This window comes from Procambarus clarkii, chromosome 60 (assembly GCF_040958095.1).
Source record: "Procambarus clarkii isolate CNS0578487 chromosome 60, FALCON_Pclarkii_2.0, whole genome shotgun sequence".
NCBI lineage: Eukaryota > Metazoa > Arthropoda > Malacostraca > Decapoda > Cambaridae > Procambarus > Procambarus clarkii.
This window is the reverse complement of record NC_091209.1, coordinates 25,598,823-25,621,328: the sequence shown is the minus strand read 5'-3', so window position 1 is coordinate 25,621,328 and position 22,506 is coordinate 25,598,823. Positions and strand designations below refer to the sequence as shown.

At 42.5% G+C, this 22,506-nt stretch overlaps 1 protein-coding gene across 5 annotated transcripts in view; it reads left to right on the top strand.

Annotated features, from left to right (window-relative positions):
- The window catches only part of LOC138349678 (saccharopine dehydrogenase-like oxidoreductase), a 372,908-nt gene that overhangs the window by 223,232 nt on the left and 127,170 nt on the right, over positions 1-22,506 (top strand). For all 5 annotated transcript variants that reach the window (XM_069307706.1, XM_069307705.1, XM_069307707.1 and 2 more), the window contains one exon: positions 17,220-17,454. In XM_069307706.1, coding sequence (XP_069163807.1) covers positions 17,220-17,454 — 235 coding nt within the window. The remainder of the gene's footprint in view (positions 1-17,219; positions 17,455-22,506) is intronic.

Genomic DNA, 22,506 nt, shown 5'->3' with positions numbered 1-22,506 from the left:
TGATTGCTTGGTGTGTAAAACAACGACACGTAGAGACAAGAAACGGAAGCTTGTGCAAACATGGTGTGAAACGTGTGGTATCCCATTATGTGCTGTCGACTGCTTCAATGACTACCACAGTCTAGAAATCTTCTAAGTGTGCTTCAAAGTGTGTATAGCGTGTGCGAGTGTGTAAATATGTAAACATATAAGCAGATAGCGTGTGCGTGTGTGTAAATATATACAAATATAAGCAGAACATACAATATAATAGACTGTAATGACATATTATATTGCCGTAATTGAAAACATTTGTGTGCGCCTGTGTATACTCAAATATGCAACAATTATTGATACAAAATATGTTCAAACAGTATTTGAAACACAATTAGTGAAAAAAAATTAGATAAAATGCGCTTAGACATTGTAAATAAATAGCGCGAAAATATATTTGTGGCAACTCTGGCTGTTTGAGGACCGCGCGCAACACCTCCCGGGCGTGTACTGCATGAGCGAACATGCAGATTGTGACATCATCACCGAGCTTTTCGGCTCTATTGCAACAAAAGTAAGTACAATAGAATTTTTTTTTATTTTTCCTGTGATCAGTGAACAGAACTTAACAGATTAGCAAAAAAAAAAAAAATTTTTTTTTTTCAAAATGACATGCGCCTGTGCGGATGGCAGGATATTAAACCCCGAGCATGTTAAGGGTTAAAAAATTGCTACCTAACTAATTTAACTTTTCTATTAAGGAGAACCTTCTCTATATAGCTTTGAATTAACTTTTTCTCTGTATTAAAATAGGATATATATTTCAATTGGTAATTTTTAAATGCATATTTTCTGTGCAGAGCCCCGTCGGCTCCCCGGAGCTATTCAGGCTGATATGTAACTATTAGCTTTCTGGCATTAGTCAAAGTGCATGAAGTTCTTGTCTACCAGGGACCACGAGCCAGAACCTGGCCCCCTTAGAGAGGCACAAGGAGCAATGGCCTATAGAAACCCGCGTGTGGTTGGGAGCATTCTATGTCTGCCATCGAACAGGTCTGACATCCAGAAAGATAGGCGCCCCAAAACAAACCCCTATTCTGGTGAAAATATTGCTTTCAAAATCCGAGCAAGTGGATAGAACTCCCCAACGAAAATTAGCAAACAAGCATGAAGTCGTTAAGTTGCCGCGCTGCTGTCTGCGCCATTCTCTCCCCTCCCCCCCTCTTCGCCAGGAGGGGGAAGTAGGAGCCCCAGACCCTCACGCAAGGAATCCAACCAGCAGTTCTTGGCTGATGTGATACTGGCTGGTCAGGTGCCTCTGGCTCCAGTTTTGAATTCAGTTACTGTGCCTTGTGGTATGGTCTGTGTCTACAGGTGGTGTGTGAGCCAGGGGTAATATTCTATGGTACTCAGGCTGCATGTGCCTAGGATTTCCTTCCCTAGGTGCCTTGTAAGTACTGCCCTTGGGGCTTGGGGCCATCTTCCACAAGTCACCTTGGGACCTACCTCCACTGTGTCTTTTACTGCTTGGTACTTGGTTGCCCTTGTTGTCGGCTGGGGTTTTTGTTGCCTATGTTTGCCTCTGGGTAGGAGGTAGTTTTTGTCACTAGTTGGGGCACGGGGTACTGCACAGCTAGTTATCACCTATTGTAGCGGTCGGCTCCGTCCCCCCCTGTGTACATTGTCATCTTGCGGGGTTTTTCTTATGTTTTTGTTTACTTGCTTGGTGGGGGTCTGCCTTTGGTTGGTTGCCCCCTTTCTACAATTGGGGGTCTTTATCTGGGCATCTCTGTGTTCCTGGTGGTATCCCCTGCTTGGACTCCGTGAGTGGACACGTCCCAAGGGTTCAGCTTTTAGAAGTTTGCTTAGTAGTTTTGGGCACCAGTTTGCAGTACCCTCCCTGAGCTTTCCTTAGTGTGATACCAAGGCTAAGGGCCCTGGGAAACCCCATGAGGGCTCCGTCACTTGAGTCCTCTCTCGCTTTATGCGAGGTTGATGGTTGCTCTGTCCCCTTGTCTCAGGGTGACAATCACCGGTTGTGCCTCCGCCATGCTGCCTGTCTGGTCGGGGATTCTTTTGACCCAGAGTCATGCGACATTTGTTATTTGTACGTACTCTAGTTCGCTATAAATTATGTGAGAAATCTTTAAAGAATTCTGACAAAGAAAGGGATCTAGGGGTGGTTCTAGATAGAAAACTGTCACCTGTGGACCACATTAAGAACATTGTACGAGGAACCTATGCTACACTTTCTAACCTCAGAATTGCTTTTAAATACATGGATGGAGAAATACTAAAGAAATTGTTCACGACTTTTATTAGACCAAAGCTGGAATATGCAGCGGTTGTACGGTGCCCATATCTTAAGAAGCACATCAACAAACTGGAAAAGGTGCAACGACATGCCACTAAGTGGCTCCCAGAACTGAAGGACAAGAGCTATGAGGAGAGGTTAGAGGCATTAAATATGCAAAAACTAGAAGATAGAAGAAAAAGAGGCGATATGATCACTACGTTCAAAATGGTAACAGGAATCAATAAAATTGATAGGGAAGAATTCCTGAGACCCGGAACTTCAAGAACATAGATTTAACCCTTCAATTGCGCATCATATGATGCTTTGACCAGCTTGCAGTAAATTGCGCATCGCATCATGTGATGCTTTGGAGTACTACGCAAGATTTAAATGGCCCGCGGATACACAGAGTTCACCACACCTTCGTCAGGGCTCTTGTAAACAGAGCCATTTTTTTTAAAAATCTTGGGCCAAACTCCCGGGTGTTAGGGGCCTCAAAATTGAGTGAGCTACCAAGCCTGACGCGCGCAGCATGAACTCACAGCACTGCTGTTCAGCTTGTGACCACAGCATCGCCTAAAAATGCCATAATATACTTGTTCATGCTATTATGTAGCGATGATCTTCTGGTCTTACAGGAGACCCATGACTGTGATAAAACTGTCCAGAGTTCTGATAATAGCAGGATTGTGGTGATATTTAGCGCTGTGCTCCATGGTAGGAGGAGTAATGCTGTGGGAGGGGAGGGTAGTGGCGTTATCTTCTGACTGTGTGTGGCCACCTTTTATTGACTGCACTCACCATACCAGCTTAGTGGTTCGCTATGGTGAACACAAATGTAGATACTTACATATAACGTGTGTATAGAGGGTATAAACAGCAAGAGGAGTAGGTTGGGAGCCGCCATTTTGGTGAGGGAGGAGCGTCGTCTGCAGGACTTGCCATGTTGTTTACTGATGACCACAATAGTCTTTGGGCACCATACCAGTTTACTTGTACAAGTATGGTGAATAAAACGGGTAGATATTTATATATAATGTGTGTATATAGCGTAATAACACCACAAACAGTATTGTTGGAGGAGAAATATTAGTGCGTCTGGCCTTGAGGGCGGCAGCCATCAGCTGACTGTGTGAGGTCCTACGTCTTTGTGCCTTTACTCACCATACAAGCTTAGATGTACAGTTATGGTGAACAAAACATGTAAATACTTATATATAACGTCTGTATATAAAAGCAAAAACAGTATGGTGGGTGGAGAATGGTGGCAAGTCAGGTGAGGTGAGGGAGGGAGGGAGTGGCAGCCAGTAGCGGGCTGCCACTGCCACTCAGCATACCAACTTAGTGGTTCCATATGGTGAACACAAATGTAGATACTTATATATAGCGTCTGTATATAGTGAATAAAAGCAAAAACAGTATTGTGGGTGAGTCAGGTGACTTGAGGGAGGGTGTGAGTGGCTGGCTGGTACACGGCAATCACTCCTCGTTACTTTTTGATTCATAAAAGCAACTTAGTGGTTAGTTATGGTGAACACGAATGTAGATACTTATATATAGCATCTGTATATAGTGAATAAAAGCAAAAACAGTATTGTGGGAGGAGAATGTGGGTGAGTCAGGTGACTTGAGGGAGGGCGTGAGTGGCTGGCTGGTACACGGCGGTCACACCTCGTTACTTTTTGACTCATAATAGCAACTTAGTGGTTTGTTATTTTGAACAAAACATGCAGATACTTATATATAACCTGTGTATATAGTGTAATAACCGACAAAGTATTTGTTCACTGTTTGATGAACATAATTGAATCAACAATATGCACACCATATTTTTGCAGCCCGTCCTCCAAACAAAGATCCAAAAGTGATTCCATGCACCCGCCAAACCCCCTGTTTATGAATGAAAAGCGGTTTACACACGACTCACAACTGCTGACGTTCGAACATATCCGGAACAAGTGATTCACTGACGAATTTTGTTCGAATCACAATGCTATAAATGCTTCACCCACGTACTACAAATACAAATAATCGCCAACAGAACCTAAACACCTAACCTAACCTAACCTATGCCTATATATGCACAATATGCTAATATATTATAATATTAATTTATACTTGAGAAAATTCCCGTTTTGAATGAACAGCATATTAAAATTTATGAATGCGTCTGTGGGGTCGACCGCTGGATGTAATGGACTTGAGTCGAGGACGGGTTGTATTTTTGAGTACAGCGATGATTCACTCATTTTATTATATAAATATACCACACTACACTCTATTGAATAATATTACAGCAAAAAAACTATGAAAAATCAATCAGAGACATTGAAATAATTAGGTAATTATCTCTTTGTTGCAACTCCGGCCTGACAGCTGGCGATCAACAGACCACCTGGGATGCACGCTGAGTCAGCGCCTGTTTTTTGCCAGAATTCCCAGCCCTATAGCGGGCTGGGAATATATGCCACTTACAATTTTTTTATTATTTTTCCCGTGATCAGTGAACACAAATTAACAGGTTAGGAAGATTTTTTTTTTTTTTTTTATTTTTTTATGCGCCTGTGGGTGCCAATGTTATATAGCTATGCGCCATTTAAGGGTTAAACTAACGAAACAAAGCTGCCGGAGAAATATACGAAAATTCACTTTTGTAAATAGAGTGGTAGACGGTTGGAACAAGTTAAGTGCGAAGGTGGTGGAGGCCAAAACCGTCAGTAATCTCAAAGCAATATATGACAAAGAGTGCTGGGGAGACGGGACACCACGAGCATAGCTCTCATCCTGTAACTACACTTAGGTAATAACACTTATGTAATAACACTTAGGTAATTACCCAAGCTACTGAACATGATACGAGGGTGCAGGAAGCAGAGGCAGTGCATGCTCGGTTTAGGTTGCTGCAACACAATAGGTTCATTGCTTTCCCGGATACCCTGAGACCGCCCTGTTTTAATTATAGGGACCTGGTCTTGGGGGAGGGAGTTGTTTCGACTTTAGTTCTGTCTGTTCCTCCTTGTCCATCCCCTTTGGTGGCTCATTCGGGCCCCTCCCCCCCCCCCCCTCCCCTTCGTTTTGCTGCCGGCTCTGAAACGTTTGAGGGTTTCGGAGTCGGGGCAGGATTTAGTTGGTATTGAGACTCGGACAGTCTCGGGGAAGTCCCCTTCCCGGGTGGCGGCAGAGGCATTCGAGCTAGTTCTCCAGACGGAGCTTCTGGATCTGACCAGATGGCCCCCCTTCGTTCCTATTTTTTCAGCTGCTCCTGCCTTTTCTTTACAGGCGGGGAGTTTAGAGAACAACTCAGCCCAGGGTCCTCAGGGTGAGGTTTCTTGGGTGGGAGTGGGGTTGACTTGGGAGCCTTGGGCCCCATTTGACCCCACCTGGGCTTTTGTACCCATGAAGTGGGGCTTGGTGTTACAAGGAGAGGGGTTCTCTTCAGCTCCTGCCTTGTACGAATTGGATTTGTCGTTTACCCTTTCCTGGGTTCGGTTCCATGATCCCGTGGGTTCCTCAGTCCCGTCCTTCCGGAGGTTTTCAGCTTCCAGTGTCCCGTCACATGGGGTCAGGAAGCCCTTGCGGCTAGTGCTCTCTAGAGTGGAATACTGCTGCTCAATGACAGCCCCTTTCAAAGCTGGAGAGAAATTGCTGACCTGGAGAGCGTGCAGAGATCCTTTACTGCTAGAATCCACTCAGTAAACCATCTAAACTATTGGGACTGACTAAAGAACCTAAATTTGTATTCTCTTGAGCGCAGGCGGGAGAGATACATAATAATTTACACGTGGAAAATAGTAGAGGGGCTGGTCCCAAACCTGCACCCAGAAATAACAGCTCATGAGACCAGAAGGCATGGCAGGATGTGCAAAATACCCTCTTTGAAGAGCAGAGGTGCAACAGGTACTCTGAGAGGGAACTCTATCAACATTAGAGGCCTGAGACTGTTCAACATGCTTCCACTACACATAAGGGGCATAACTGGCCTATCCCTCAGTGTTCAAGAGGGAACTGATAAGCACCTCCAAAGGATACCTGATCAACCAGGATGTAACTCATACATCAGGGTGCGAGCAGCCGCGTCCAACAGCCTGGTTGACCAGTCCAGCAATGAGGCGGCGACCATCGCCGACCGGGCCGCTGGGTCGCTGAGCCCCAAAATCACCTCAAGGTAACCTCAAGGTAAGGTTCCTCCTGCCCGACCCGGATTATGCTTTCGTGATTGATCCGCGTTCCTTCATAATTACCTAAGTGTAGTTACAGGATGAGAGCTACGCTCATGGTGTTCCGTCTTCCCAGCACTCTTTGTTATATAACGCTTTGAAACTACTGATGGTCTTAGCCTCCACCACCTGCCTCCACCACCTTCTCACCTAACTTGTTCCAACCGTCTACCACTCTGTTTGCGAAAGTGAATTTTCTTATATTTCTTCGGCTTCTGTGTTTAGCTAGTTTAAATCTATGACCTCTTGTTCTTAAAGTTCCAGGTCTCGGAAAATCTTCCCTATTGGTTTTATCAATTCCTGTTACTATTTTGTATGTAGTGATCATATCACCTCTTTTTCTTCTGTCTTTTAGTTTTGGCATATTTAATGCCTCTAACCTCTCCTCGTAGCTCTTGCCCTTCAGGTCTGGGAGCCACTTAGTAGTACGTCTTTGCACCTTTTCCAGTTTGTTGATGTGCTTCTTAATGTATGGGCACTACACAACCGCTGCATATTTTAGCTTTGGCCTAACAAAAGTCGTGAACAATTTCTTTAGTATATCGCCATCCATGTATTTAAAAGCAATTCTGAAGTTAGAAAGTGTAATTACCTAAGTGTAATTACCTAAGTGTAATTACCTAAGTGTAATTACCTAAGTGTAGTTACAGGATGAGAGCTACGCTCGTGGTGTCCCGTCTTCCCAGCACTCTTTGTCATATAACGCTTTGAAACTACTGACGGTCTTGGCCTCCACCACCTTCTCACTTAACTTGTTCCAACCGTCTACCACTCTATTTGCGAAGGTGAATTTTCTTATATTTCTTCGGCATCTGTGTTTAGCTAGTTTAAATCTATGACCTCTTGTTCTTGAAATTCCAGGTCTCAGGAAGTCTTCCCTGTCGATTTTATCAATTCCTGTTACTATTTTGTATGTAGTGATCATATCACCTCTTTTTCTTCTGTCTTCTAGTTTTGGCATATTTAATGCTTCTAACCTCTCCTCGTAGCTCTTGCCCTTCAGTTCTGGGAGCCACTTAGTAGCATGTCTTTGCACCTTTTCCAGTTTGTTGATGTGCTTCTTAAGATATGGGCACCACACAACAGCTGCATATTCTAGCTTTGGCCTAACAAAAGTCATGAACAATTTCTTTAGTATATCGCCATCCATGTATTTAAATGCAATTCTGAAGTTAGAAAGCATAGCATAGGCTCCTTGCACAATATTCTTTATGTGGTCCTCAGGTGATAGTTTTCTATCTAGAACCACTCCTAGATCTCTTTCTTTATCAGAATTCTTTAAAGATTTCTCACATAATATATAGGTTGTGTGGGGTCTATGTTCTCCTATTCCACATTCCATAACATGGCATTTATTAACATTAAATTCCATTTGCCAAGTGGTGCTCCATATACTATTTTGTGCAGGTCATCTTGCAGGGCATGGCAATCATCTAAGTTTCTTATCCTTCCTATTATCTTAGCATCATCAGCAAACATGTTCATATAATTCTGTATACCAACTGGTAGATCATTTATGTAGACAATAAACATCACTGGTGCAAGAACTGAACCCTGTGGTACTCCGGGTGTGACATTTCTCCATTCCGATACATTGCCTCTGATTACTGCCCTCATTTTTCTATCAGTCAGAAAATTTTTCATCCATGTTAGAAGCTTACCTGTCACCCGTCCAATATTTTCTAGTTTCCAGAACAACCTCTTATGTGGAACTCTGTTGAAAGCCTTTTTTAGGTCCAGATAGATGCAGTCAATCTGTTTCCTGTAAAATCTCTGTGGCTCAATCATAGAAACTGAGTAAATTCGATAAACTGGATCTTCCAGATCGAAAACCATACTGGCTGGGTGATATTATATTATTTCTCTCCAGGTGTTCTACCCATTTAGTTTTGATTAGTTTTTCCAATACTTTCACTATTACTCTTGTCAGTGATACAGGTCTATAATTGAGGGGGTGTTTTCCCTGCTGCCACTGCTGCCACTTCCCTGACTTTTGTTAAACCAAAGCTGGAATATACAGCAGTTGTACGGTGCCCCATATCTTAAGAAGCACATCAACAAACTGGAAAAGGTGCAATGACATGCCACTAAGTGGCTCCCAGAACTGAAGGACAAGAGCTACGAGGAGAGGTTAGAGACATTAAATATGCAAAAAGAATGATCACTACATTCAAAATAGTAACAGGAATCGATAAAATTGATAGGGAAGAATTCCTGAGACCTGGAACTTCAAGAACATAGATTTAAACTAACGAAAGAAAGCTGCCAGAGAAATATAAGAAAATTCACTTTTGTAAACAGAATGGTAGACGGTTGGAACAAGTTAGGTGAGAAGGTGGTGGAGGCCAAAACCGTCAGTAATTTCAAAGCGTTATATGACAAAGAGTGCTGGGTAGACGGGACACCACGAGCATAGCTCTCATCCTGTAATTACACTTAGATAATTACACTTAGGTTATTACTTTTGTAAATTGGAACTATGTTAGCCTGTTTCCACACGTCTGCTATGATTCCTGTACACAGGGATGCCTGAAAGATCAGGTGAAGTGGAATGCTGAGCTCAGATGCACATTCTCTCAGAACCCATAGTGAAACGCCACCTGGACTAACTGCATTGTTCTTACTTAGCTCCTTTAGCATATTTTCCACTTCATCTCTAGACACCTCTATACGCTCTACGTTGTTCTCTGGAATTCTTATTGTATCTGATTCTCTGAAGATCTCATTTTGTACAAACACACTTTGGAACTTTTCGTTTAATGTTTCACACATTTCTTTTTCATTTTCCGTGTATCTGTCCTCCATTTTCAACCTCTGAATATTATCCTTTACTTGCAGCTTACTTTTAATGAATTTATAGAAAAGGCCTGGATCTGATTTACATTTGTCTGCTATACCGCTCTCAAAGTTCCTCTCTGCTTCTCTCCTTACTGACGTGTAGTTGTTTCTTGCATCTTTGTATTACTGGTATGTTTGGGGGTTTGGCCTCTTCCTATAATGATTCCATGCTTGTGTCTTTTGATCTCTGGCCTTCTCGCAATTTCTGTTGAACCAACCCTGTTTCCTAGGTCTGCATTTTTGTTTTGGTATGAATGTTTGTTTGCCTTCATCATATATTGTGCAAAATTTGGCATACATCTCATTTACTTTCTTGCCTAGCAACAAGTCTGTCCAATTATACCCAAGATAAAAATTTCTAAGTCCCCATAGCATCCTCTCTTGAAATTGAGTTTAACAGCTGTTTCACTGTCCCCATTTTCTACTAGAATATATCGCATAGCGTATTTAATGTCCAAGAGGACATGATCGCTCTTTTTCAAGGGAGGAAGGTACTGGATGTCAAATACCTCCTCTTCTTTCCTCGTGAATACTAGATCCAGTACTGACAGAACATCCTCTTCCCTCATTCTTGTGGCCTGCTTGATGTGTTGATTCATGAATGTCTCCAAGATGAGGTTTACAAAGCTGCATGAATATGAATGAAGGTATGAATGTTTGTGTGTCTTCATCATACATTTTGCAAAATTTGGCATACATCTCATTTACTTCCCTGCCTAGCAACAAGTCTGTCCAGTTACACTCATTAAAAAAATTTCAAAGTTTCCCTTCATGTCCTCTCTTGAAATCGAGTTTATTAACTGTTTTAACCCTTAAACTGCGCAACACGTCATATGATGTGTTGCACAGTTTAACCCTTGTATGGCGCCTGGCTATTTAGCATGTGTCATTAACCCCCAAACCGCTAGGGGCCCAAATGGAATTCACACCCACAGGCGCAACAAAAAAAAAAATTCCAAAAAATTCTTTCGTCTTATAGAAGTGTTCATTTTTGTTCCCTGATCACGGAAAAAATAACAAAAAAATCGTAGGTGGCATATTTTAGCCGCAATAGGGTAGGGAAGTGTGGCAAAAAAGGGGCGTTGGCAGAGCCTTCGCCAGATGAGGTCTACTCCGCCCGAGCTGTCAGACAGCAGTTGCCACAAATATATTATTACCTAATTATTTCAATGTCTCTGATTTTTTCTTAGTTTTTTTGCAGTAATATTATTCCATACAGTGAATTGTGGTATATTTATATTATAAAATGTGTGAACCATCGCTGTACTCAAAATTATGGTGTGCATATTAGTGATTCAATTATGTTCATAAAACAATAAACAAATAGTTTTGCTGTTGTTACACTATATACACAGGTTATATATAAGTATTTGCATGTTTTGTACACTATAACGAACTACTAAGTTGGTCTTGTGAGTCAAAAAGCAACGAGGAGTGACCGCCAAACACCAGCGAGCCACTCCCTCCCTCAACACCACCTCACTCACCCTCATTCACCTGCTACAATACTCTTTCTGTATTTATTCACTATACACAGATGTTATATATACGTATTTACATGTTTTGTTCACCATAACTGTACATCTAAGCTTGTATGGTGAGTAAAGGCCACAAAGACGTAGCTACTCACACAGTCAGCTGATCGGCGGCTGCCCTCAAGGCCAGACGCACTAATATTTGTCTTCAACAATATTGTTTGTGGTGTTATTATGCTATATACACATATTATATATAAGTATCTACCTGTTTTATTCACCATACCTGAACAAATAAGCTGGTATGGTGCCCAAAGACCATAGTGGCCATCAGTAAACACCATGCCAAGACGTGCAGACGACGCTCCTCCCTCACCAAAATGGCGGCTCCCAACCTACTCCTCTCGCTGTTATCACACTCTATACACACGTTATATATAAGTATCTACATTTGTGTTCACCATATCGAACCACTAAGCTGGTATGGTGAGTGCAGTCAATAAATGGTGGCCACACACAGTCAGAAGACGACGCCACAACCCTCCCTCGCACAGCCTTATGCCCCCCTCCATGGAGCACAGCGCTAAATATCACCACAATCCTGCTATTATCAGAATCCTGGTCAGTTTTATCACAGTCAGGGGGCTTCAGTAATACTATCACTGCTAAATAATAGCAGTATCATATATATTATGGTATTTGTAGGCGATGCTGTGGTCACAAGCTGAACAGCGGTGCTGTGAGCTCGTGCTGCGTGCGCCAGCCTTGGGGGCTTGCTCAATACTGACGCTGTAACACCCAAGAATGTTGGCCTGGATTTTTTTTCTAGGTGGCATCTGGCAACTATCAGTCGTGGCTGTACTATAGCTGCCCCTATCCCAGGCGGGGAGTTTAAATTATAGCGCTAGACACGAAATCATATATAAATGATGTGCGCGGTTTCGGTTTTGTCACTGATATCATTTATATATGATATGCGCGGTTTGAGGGTTAACAGGCGCATAAAAAAAAAAATTAATAATAATTTTTTCTTCTAAACATGTTAATTTGTGCTCACTGATCAAGGGAAAAATAATAAAAAAATCATAAGTGGCATATATTGCCCACTATAGGGCATGGAAGTCTGGCAAAAAACAGGCGCTGACTCAGCGTGCGTCCCAGGCGGTCTGTTGCTCGCCAGCTGTCAGGTCTGAGTTGCCACAAAGAGATAATTACCTAATTATTTCAATGTCTCTGATTGATTTTTCGTAGTTTTTTTGCTGTAATATTATTCAATAGTGTGTAGTGTGATATATTTATATAATGAAATGAGTGAATCATCACTGTATTCAAAAATATGGTGTGCATATTGTTGATTCAATTATGTTCATCAAACAGTGAACAAATACATTGTCGGTAATTACACTATATACACAGGTTATATATAAGTATCTGCATGTTTTGTTCACCATAACGAACCACTAAGTTGCTATTATGAGTCAAAAAGTAACGAGGAGTGACCGCCGTGTACCAGCCAGCCACTCACTCCCTCCCTCAACACCTCATTCACCCACATTCTCCTCCCACCATACTGTTTTTGCTTTTGTTCACTGTATACAGACGTTATATATAAGTATCTACATTCGTGTTCACCGTAACGAACCACTAAGTTGGCATACTGAGTGGCAGCCAGTGGCAGCCCGCCACTGGCTGCTACTTCCTCCCTCCCTCAAGTCACCTGACTCTCCCACATTCTCCTCCCACAATACTGTTTTTGCTTTTATTCACTATATACATATGCTATATATAAGTATCTACATTCGTGTTCACTATAACGAACCACTAAGTTGGTATGCTGAGTGGCAGTGGCAATGGCAGCCCGCCACTGGCTGCCACTCCCTCCCTCCCTCACCTCACCTTGCCACCGTACTGTTTTTGCTTTTATATACAGACGTTATATATAAGTATTTACATGTTTTGTTCACCATAACTGTACATCTAAGCTTGTATGGTTATTAAAGGCACAAAGACGTAGCTACTCACCCAGTCAGCTGGTGGCGGCCGCCCTCAAGGCCAGGCGCACTAATATTTCTCCTCCAACAATACTGTTTGTGGTGTTATTACGCTATATACACACATTATATATAAGTCTACCTGTTTTATTCACCATACTTGTACAAGTAAACTGGTATGGTGACCAAAGACCATAGTTGTCACCAGTAAACAACATGATAAGTCGTGCAGACGACGTCACCGCCCTCACCAAAATGGCGGCTCCCAACCTACTTCTCTTGCTGTTTATACCCTCTATACACACGTTATATATAAGTATCTACATTTTTGTTCACCATAGCGAATCACTAAGCTGGTATGGTGAGTGCAGTCAATAAAAGGTGGACACACACAGTCAGAAGACAATGCCACTACCCTCCCTCCCACAGCATTACTCCTCCCTCCATAGAGCACAGCGCTAAATATCACCACAGTCCTGCTATTATCAGAACCCTGGTCAGTTTTATTACAGTCAGGGGTCTTCTGTAATAATATCATCGCTACATAATAGCATGAACAAGTATATTATGGCATTTTTTGGCGATGCTGTGGTCACAAGCTGAACAGCAGTGCTGTGAGCTCATGCTGCGTGCGTCAGGCTTGGTAGCTCACTCTATACTGAGGCCCCTAACACCCGGGAATTTGGCCCACAATTTTTTTTAACAATGGGGTCTGTTTACAAAAGCCCTGATGTAGGTGTTGTGAACCCCGTGTATCCACGGGCCATTTAAATCTTGCATAGTACTCCAAAGCATCATATGATGAGATGCCAATTTACTGCAAGTTGGTCAAAGCATCATATGATGCAATGCGCAATTTAAGGGTTAAGCGTTACTCAACATGTCATATGACGTGTTGAGTAACTTACTATGAATTGCGCATCACGTCTTATGACGTGTTGGAGTACTACACAAGATTTAAACGGCCCGTGGATACACAGGGTTCACCTCGCCTTCATCAGGGCTCTTGTAAACAGATGCTATTTTTTTTTTTTTTAAATCGTGGGCCTAAATCGTGTGAGGTCCTCATTACTGAGCCACCAAGGCTGGGACACGTAGCATGAGCTCATAGCACTGCTGTTCAGCTTGTGACCACAGCATCGCCTAAAAATGCCTTAATATATATGTATATGCTATTATTTAGCGATGATAGTATTACAGAAGACCCCTGACTGTGATAAAAATGGCCATGATTCTGATAATAGCAGGATTGTTGTGATAATTAGCGCTTTAGTGAGAGGAGTAATCATTTTGGGGAAGGAGGTAGCGTTGTCTGCTGACTCTGTGTGACCACCTTTTACAGTCTGGACTCAATATACCAGCTTAGTTGTTCGCTATGGTGAATAAAACATGCAAATAGTTATATATAACGTTTGTATATAATGAATAAAAGCAAAAAAAGTATGGTGGAAGGAGAATGGTGGCAAGTCAGGTGAGGGAGTGACAGCCAATGGCGGGCTGCCACTGCCACTTAGCATACCAACTTAGTGGTTCATTATGACGAACACAAATGTAGATACTTATATATAACGTATATATATAGTGAAATAACAGCAAAATGGAGTGTGGTGAGAAGTCATTTTGGTGAGGGAAGTGGCGACATCTGCATGATTTATCATGCTGGGTATGGGTGGCCACTATGCTCTTTGGGCACTGTACCAGCTTAGATGAACATTTATGGTGAACAGAACATGTTGATACTTTTATATAACATCTGTATATAGTGAATAAAAGCAAGAACAGTATGGTGGGAGGAGGATGTGGGCGAGTGAGAAGTCATTGAGGGAGTGGCAGTGAGAGGCTGACTGGCAGATGTGGTGGCCACACCTCGCTGCTTTTTGACTTGCAATTTCAACTTAGTGGTTCGTTATGGTGAACAAAACATGCAGATACGTATATATGACCTGTGTATATAGTGTAATAACCGACAAAGTATTTGTTTATTGTTTTATGAACACAATAATTGAATCACTAATATGCACACCATAATTTTGAGTGCAGCGATGATTCACACAATTTATTATATAAATATATCACACTACACACTATTGAATAATATTACAGCAAAAAAACAAAGAAAAAATCAATCAAAGACATTGAAATAATTAGGTAATTATCTCTTTGTGGCCAATCCTTCCTGACAGCTGGGGCTGAGCAGACTGCCTTGAACACACGCTGAGTCAGCGCCTCTTTTTTGCCAGACTTCCGTGCCCTATAGCGGGCAAAATATAACATTTACGATTTTTTAATTTTTGTCCGTGATCAGGGAACACAAATTAACAGGTTTAGAAGAATTTTTGTTTTGTTATGCGCCTGTGGGTGACAATAGCCAAATGGCCCTTAGCAACACAAGGGTTAATGCCCCCATTTTCTTCTAGATGATATCTTAAAGCATATTTATTGTCTAATAGGACATGATCACTCTTTCCCAAGGAAGGAAGGTACTTGATGTCAAATATCTCTTCTTCTTTCCTGGTGATTGCTAGATCCAGTACTGATGGCACATCCCCTTCCCTCATTCTTGTGGCCTCCTTGACATGTTGATACAAGAATGTCTCCAGAATGAAGTTTTCAGATCTGCATGTCCAAAAGTCCTCCATTCTTGCTTCATATGCATCCCAGGCTATTGCTTTAAAGTTGAATTCCCCCTAGGATCAACAGTCGTGATTTATCTTTCCCTGCTTGTACTATAATTTCTCTCATGACCATTATGAGGCCCTCTCATTTGTCATCCAGGTCTTCCTTTGACTATGTGTTGCTTGCTGGTGGGCTGTAGGCATTTACAATTATTAGTTTATAATCCTGATTCCAGACCTGCATTGCCATTATGTCAACTTCTCAAGGATTTTTAAGTATTAACACACTTACCTTCAGGTGTTCTTTCACCAACACAGCCATTCCTGTTGTGGGGCGCTGGCGGAGCCACTCCAGCTTGTGTTCAGTATTGATGCAAGTTCTGTCCCGTTCTGCAAGCTGTCTCATGCATTGTTTCACCTCTGACCTGCTCATGTTCCTCCTGAGCCATCCTGGTCTTTGAACCGGGTGTTCTCTCTTCTCTCCTCCTCAGTTTGTTGTGGCCCCTAAGGATCAGGACTGTTTTTCTAAGGCTCCTTTCCTGTTGGCATCGGCCTCTGGGGGTCAGCTCAGGGAGTTTCATGCTTTCCTCCGACGCAGGGGTTTCTGCTCCTTCGATCCTGGTGGTAGGTTTGTTCGCTTGCAAGCGTCTCCTTCTTTTCTGGCAAAGAATGTGACTGCTGCTTTCTGGTGGGGTCCTTGGGTTGTTGATGCTTGGTTGGTCAGGCTGGGGGGTCTCTTATGTGTTGTGTTTGGTTGCGGGTCTCCGCCGTTATTTGTGCGCCACGGCTTCGTTGGCCAGGGATGCGCTTTGGGTTTGACCAGGTTTTCCTCCTTTCCTGTTCCCGGGCTCGGGTCTCTCTCCTTCCCTGTTCCTGGGCTCGGGTCTCTCAGGTCGTCCACAGGGTTATTAAGTCTAGGCAGCCTGTGGTTTATCGCCATGCCCACGACGTTCGTAAGTTTGCTGCTTTGGCTGCCGTCTTTGGCAACATGTCTTGGCTTGACATTTGGGCAAAGGGTTTTTGGAGGTCGAACAGGGTCCTGGCTGCTCGCTACCTTGTCAGTGTCCCTGGACCTGGTAGGGCCTGCGTTGCATTGGGTCAGCAGTTTGTCAGTTGTCTCGACTTCGTGTTGAGGACTGAAGACTGACCACCTCTTAGGTAAGTCCCTGTGTTTTTTCTTGTCTTTGGGATGTTAGCTCTGGGGAGACGATGGGGCTTTCCCCAGAAAACCAGCGTTGAATGTAATGAAACGCCATTTTCTGAGTGAGACCCGGAGGCTCCCCGGCATCCCTCCCTCCCTCCCTCCGGTCGGCGGTGTTTTCATGTGTGTTTGACATCCAGCCTAAGAACTGCTGGTTGAAGTGCCGGTGCAAGGGTCTGGGGCCCCCTTTCCCCTCCCAGGGAGTGGGGGGGGGGGGGTTGCGCAGACAACAGAGTGGCAACATGATAATATGCTCGTTTGCTAATTTTCGGTGAGGAGTTATGTCACTGGTTTGGCTCTCGGTAGCAATATTTAAAAAAAAATAGGGGTTTATTTTGGGGCGCCTATCTTTCTGAATGCCAGACCCGGTCGATGGCAGACATAGAATGTTCCCAACCACACGGGGGTTTCTATAGGCCATTGCTCCTCATGCCTTTCTGAGGGGGGCCAGTTCCTGGCTCGTGGTCCCCGGTAGGCAAGAACTCCATGCACTTTGACTAATGCCAGAAAGCTGATAGTTAAATATCAGCCTGGATAGCTCCGGGAAGCTTCCAGGTCTCACCCAGAAAATGACGTTTCATTACATTCAATGCTGGTTTTTTAAATATTTCAGAGGAATTCTTCACAAGAATGACAAGTTAGGACTCTGGGGAATACCCTTGCCCACTGATGAACCAGTAGTATATCGAACACAGAGATACCGATATGATGTGCTTCACCAGCGCCCCATCCAGTTTCAGCAATTTGTGTGCGCAAGAAATTTATTTCAAAGTGTTGGAATGCTGCTTGGAATGGCCTACTTTGCCTTTATTTGCTATTTTAGCTGGACTAGAGTTCTTCTGCTGAAGGTATAGTATAATTCACTGCATATTTTCATATACTGATGACATTATAACAAATCTTTACTTCTATGTTAAAAAGCTCCCATATTGGCAGCTTTTAAACATAGAAGTAAACATAGCTGTTTGTTAACCCCGGTACTTCACATGTGACTCTCTGATGGTGCACAAGAAGAAAAAATTAACAAAATTATTTCCTGTTTCCTTTCTTATGTTGTTAAAATATGTTCCCTGATCACGGGGGAAAGTAAAAAAAAAATATTGTATATTATTTATTTTTTATTTATTATTTATTTATATATATATACAAGAAGGTACATTGGGATTGTGAGGATACATAGCATAGTAATTACATTCTTTAAAGCCACTAGTACGCGCAGCGTTTCGGGCAGGTCCTTAACCCTTAAACTGCGCAACGTGCCTGCAGGCCCAGGCTTCGGGTGCGCAACGCACCTCCAGGTGTTTTTATTTTTCACGTTCCATTCAAAACTCCCGCGGATACATGGGGTTCACATCAGCTTCCTCAGGGCTCTTGTAAACATACGCCATCTTTAAAAAAAATCATGGTCCACATTGCCGGGTGTCAGAGCCTCAGTAGTGAGTGAGCAACCAAGGCTGGTGCTCGCAGCATGAGCGCACAGCACTGCTGTTCAGTGTGTGACCACAGCATCGCCTAATAATGTCAAAATATATATATAACTTGTATTATTTAGCCATGATAGTGTTATAGAAGAGCCTGAGTGTGATAATGACTGGGCACAGTGTTCAAATATCAGTGATTCAATGCTGTTCACAATGTTCACAGCGCTAGCCACAGCACCACAGCGTTATTTCGTCCATTTAGGAATCTTCAAATGATTTCTTAGGTTCCTTTTCAAAATAAACATGTGGTCAATTATTCATTTACAGGAATTAGTGACCAGGATTGTGGTTATAATTAGGGTTGTGCGTAGTATTGTGGAAGGAGGAATTTTGGTGAGGGAGGGAGGGAGAGAATTGAGGTAACCTCTGTGTGTTTGTGTGGCAGCCACTCTTGTTTTGCTCACCATACTAGCTTAGTGGTTCGCTATGGGCAACACACATGTACATGTGTATATATACAGTGTGTATATAGTGTAATAACAGCAACAGAAGAATGTTGAGAGGAGCTATTTTGGTGAGGGAGGTTACATAGTAATCGTAGCGTCGTCTGCTGTGTGATTTTTCATGCAGTGTATGGTGGCAACTGTACTGTTTGGACACAATACCGGCTTACTTGCATAGTTCTGGTAAATAAAACATGTAGATAGGTATATATAACATGTGTAATTAGTGTAATAAGAACAATAACAGTATGGTGGCAGGAGCAATGTTGGCGAGTAAGATGTTGGAGTGAGGGAGACTGGCTGGGTGTGGCTGCTCACACTCAAGGTGTTCTGAGTGTTTTGATGGTGAATGTATATAGTGTGTGACAGTGTATAGTCTGTAAATAGATTGTATATATACATAAATTAGCATGATAGATGGTAAATATGTGCAGCATATGTGTACACAAGTGTCATGCACGTAACAGTGTCTTCGGACAGTACGGATGTTTTACTGCCATAATATAGTGTACGTGTTCATTATACATAGGATTAGCATGTAAAAACATATAAAATGTATTTGGAACTGTGCGTAAAAAATGAACAAAAATATATTCGTGGCAACTCGCGCACCCCGCCCCAGGCGCCTTACTGGCCCCGGGAGCATACGTCCTGGGCAAACGGGGAATGATGACGTCACGCGCCAACTTAGCTGCCAAAGTACAATTTCAATATTTTTTTTACATACCCATACTGAGGAAAGGGTTTTTGACACTTTAACCCTTTAACTGCGCGGCCTATAAATATTACACCCCCCTCCCAGTGCGCAAGAAATAAATTCTTGGGAAAAAATTCATATTAGTTCTGAAAGTGTCAAAAACCCATCCCTGTATATGGGTATAGCAACGGAATTTTGAAATTGTACTTACTTTGGCTGCTATGTGGTCCGTAAGTGGTGTGTGATGTCATCATTCCCCGTGCGCCCGTGCTGTAAGCTCCCGGGGCCAGTAGGGCGACCGGGGCGGGGCGTGCGAGTTGCCGCAAATATATTTTTGTTCATTTTTTGCGCACAGTTCCAAATACATTATTTGTTTTTATGCGCTAATCCTATGTATAATGAACACGTACACAATATTATGTCAGTAAAACATCTGTACTGTCCAAGGACACTGTGTTACGTGCATGACACTTGTGTACACATTAGCTGCACATATTTACCATGTATCATGCTAATTTATGTATATATACAATCTATTTACAGACTATACACTGTCACACACTATATACATTCACCATCAACACATTCAGAACACCGCGAGTGTGAGCAGCCACACCCAGCCAGCCCTCCCTCACTCCTCCAACATTATATTTGCCAACTTTGCCCCTCCCATCATACAGTTATTCATACCAATGTTTCATGTTCATTTAAGAACATAAGAACATAAGAACAAAGGTAACTGCAGAAGGCCTATTGGCCCATACGAGGCAGCTCCTATCTATAACCACCCAATCCCACTCATATACTTGTCCAACCCGCGCTTGAAACAATCGGGGGACCCCACCTCCACCACGTTATGCGGTAATTGGTTCCACAAATCAACAACCCTGTTACCGAACCAGTATTTACCCAAGTCTTTCTTAAATCTAAACTTATCCAATTTATACCCATTGTTTCGTGTTCTGTCTTGTGTTGATAATTTTAATACCCTATTAATATCTCCTTTGTTATGTCCATTCATCCACTTGTAAACCTCTATCATGTCTCCCCTAACTCTTCGCCTTTCCAGTGAATGCAATTTAAGCTTTGTTAATCTTTCTTCATATGAAAGATTTCTAATTTGGGGAATTAACTTAGTCATCCTACGCTGGACACGTTCAAGTGAGTTTATATCCATTCTATAGTACAGCGACCAAAACTGAACTGCATAATCTAAATGGGGCCTAACCAGAGCAAGATATAGCTGAAGAACCACACCAGGTGTCTTGTTACTAAAGCTTCGATTAATAAATCCCAGTGTCCTATTTGCCTTATTATGAACATTCATGCATTGATCCTTTTGTTTTAAATTCTTACTTATCATAACTCCCAGATCCCTTTCGCAATTCGACTTCGCAATCTCAACACCATCTAGCTCGTATCTTGTAACTCTATCATCATTACCTAGCCTCAAAACTTTACATTTATCAGCATTAACCCTCAAACCGCGCATATCATATATAAATGATATCAGTGACAAAACCGAAACCGCGCACATCATTTATATATGATTTCGTGTCTAGCGCTATAATTTAAACTCCCCGCCTGGGATAGGGGCAGCTATAGTACAGCCATGACCGATAGTTGCCAGATGCCACCTAGAAAAAAAATCCAGCCCAACATTCTTGGGTGTGAGAGTGTCAGTATTGAGCAAGCCACCAAGGCTGGCGCACGCAACACGAGCTCACAGCACCGCTGTTCAGCTTGTGACTACAGCATCGCCTACAAATACCATAATATATATGATACTGCTATTATTTAGCAGTGAGAGTATTACTGAAGCCCCCTGACTGTGATAAAACTGACCAGGATTCTGATAATAGCAGGATTGTGGTGATATTTAGCGCTGTGCTCCATGGAGGGAGGCGTAAGGCTGTGCGAGGGAGGGTTGTGGCGTCGCCTTCTGACTGTGTGTGGCCACCATTTATTGACTGCACTCACCATACCAGCCTAGTGGTTCGATATGGTGAACACAAATGTAGATACTTATATATAACGTGTGTATATAGGGCATAAACAGCAAGAGAAGTAGGTTGGGAGCCGCCATTTTGGTGAGGGCGGTGGCGTCGTCTGCACGACTTATCATGTTGTTTACTGGTGACCACAATAGTTTTTGGGCACCATACCAGCTTATTTGTTCAGGTATGGTGAATAAAACAGGTAGATACTTATATATAATATGTGTATATAGCGTAATAACACCACAAACAGTATTGTTGAAGGACAAATATTAGTTCGTCTGGCCTTGAGGGCGGCCGCCGATCAGCTGACTGTGTGAGTAGCTACGTCTTTGTGGCCTTTACTCACCATACAAGCTTAGATGTACAGTTATGGTGAACAAAACATGTAAATACGTATATATAACGTCTGTGTATAGTGAATAAATACAGAAAGAGTATTGTAGGAGGTGAATGAGGGTGAGTGAGGTGGTGTTGAGGGAGGGAGTGGCAGTGATTTGGCTCGCTGGTGTTTGGCGGTCACTCCTCGTTGCTTTTTGACTCACAAGACCAACTTAGTAGTTCGTTATGGTGTACAAAACATGCAAATACTTATATATAACCTGTGTATATAGTGTAACAACAGCAAAACTATTTGTTTATTGTTTTATGAACATAATAATTGAATCACTAATATGCACACCATAATTTTGAGTACAGTGATGGTTCACACATTTTATAATATAAATATACCACAATTCACTGTATGGAATAATATTACTGCAAAAAAACTAAGAAAAAATCAGAGACATTGAAATAATTAGGTAATAATATATTTGTGGCCACTGCCGTCTGACAGCTCGGGCGGAGTAGACCTCATCTGGCGAAGGCTCTGCTAACGCCCCTTTTTTGCCACACTTCCCTACCCTATTGCTGCTAAAATATGCCACCTACGATTTTTTTGTTATTTTTTCCGTGATCAGGGAACAAAAATGAACACTTCTATAAGACGAAAGAATTTTTTGGAATTTTTTTTTTTGTTGCGCCTGTGGGTGTGAATTCCATTTGGGCCCCTAGCGGTTTGAGGGCTAAACTGCATCTGCCAATCCTTTGACCATTTCAAAACCCTATTTAGACCAACTTGAAGTGATAGTGAGTCGTCTTCTGTGTTAATTTCCCTGCCGATTTTTGTGTCATCGGCAAATTTGCAAATGTTGCTACTCAAACCTGAATCTAAATCATTGATATATATTATAAACAACAGAGGTCCCAGGACAGAGCCCTGAGGCACTCCACTTACAAC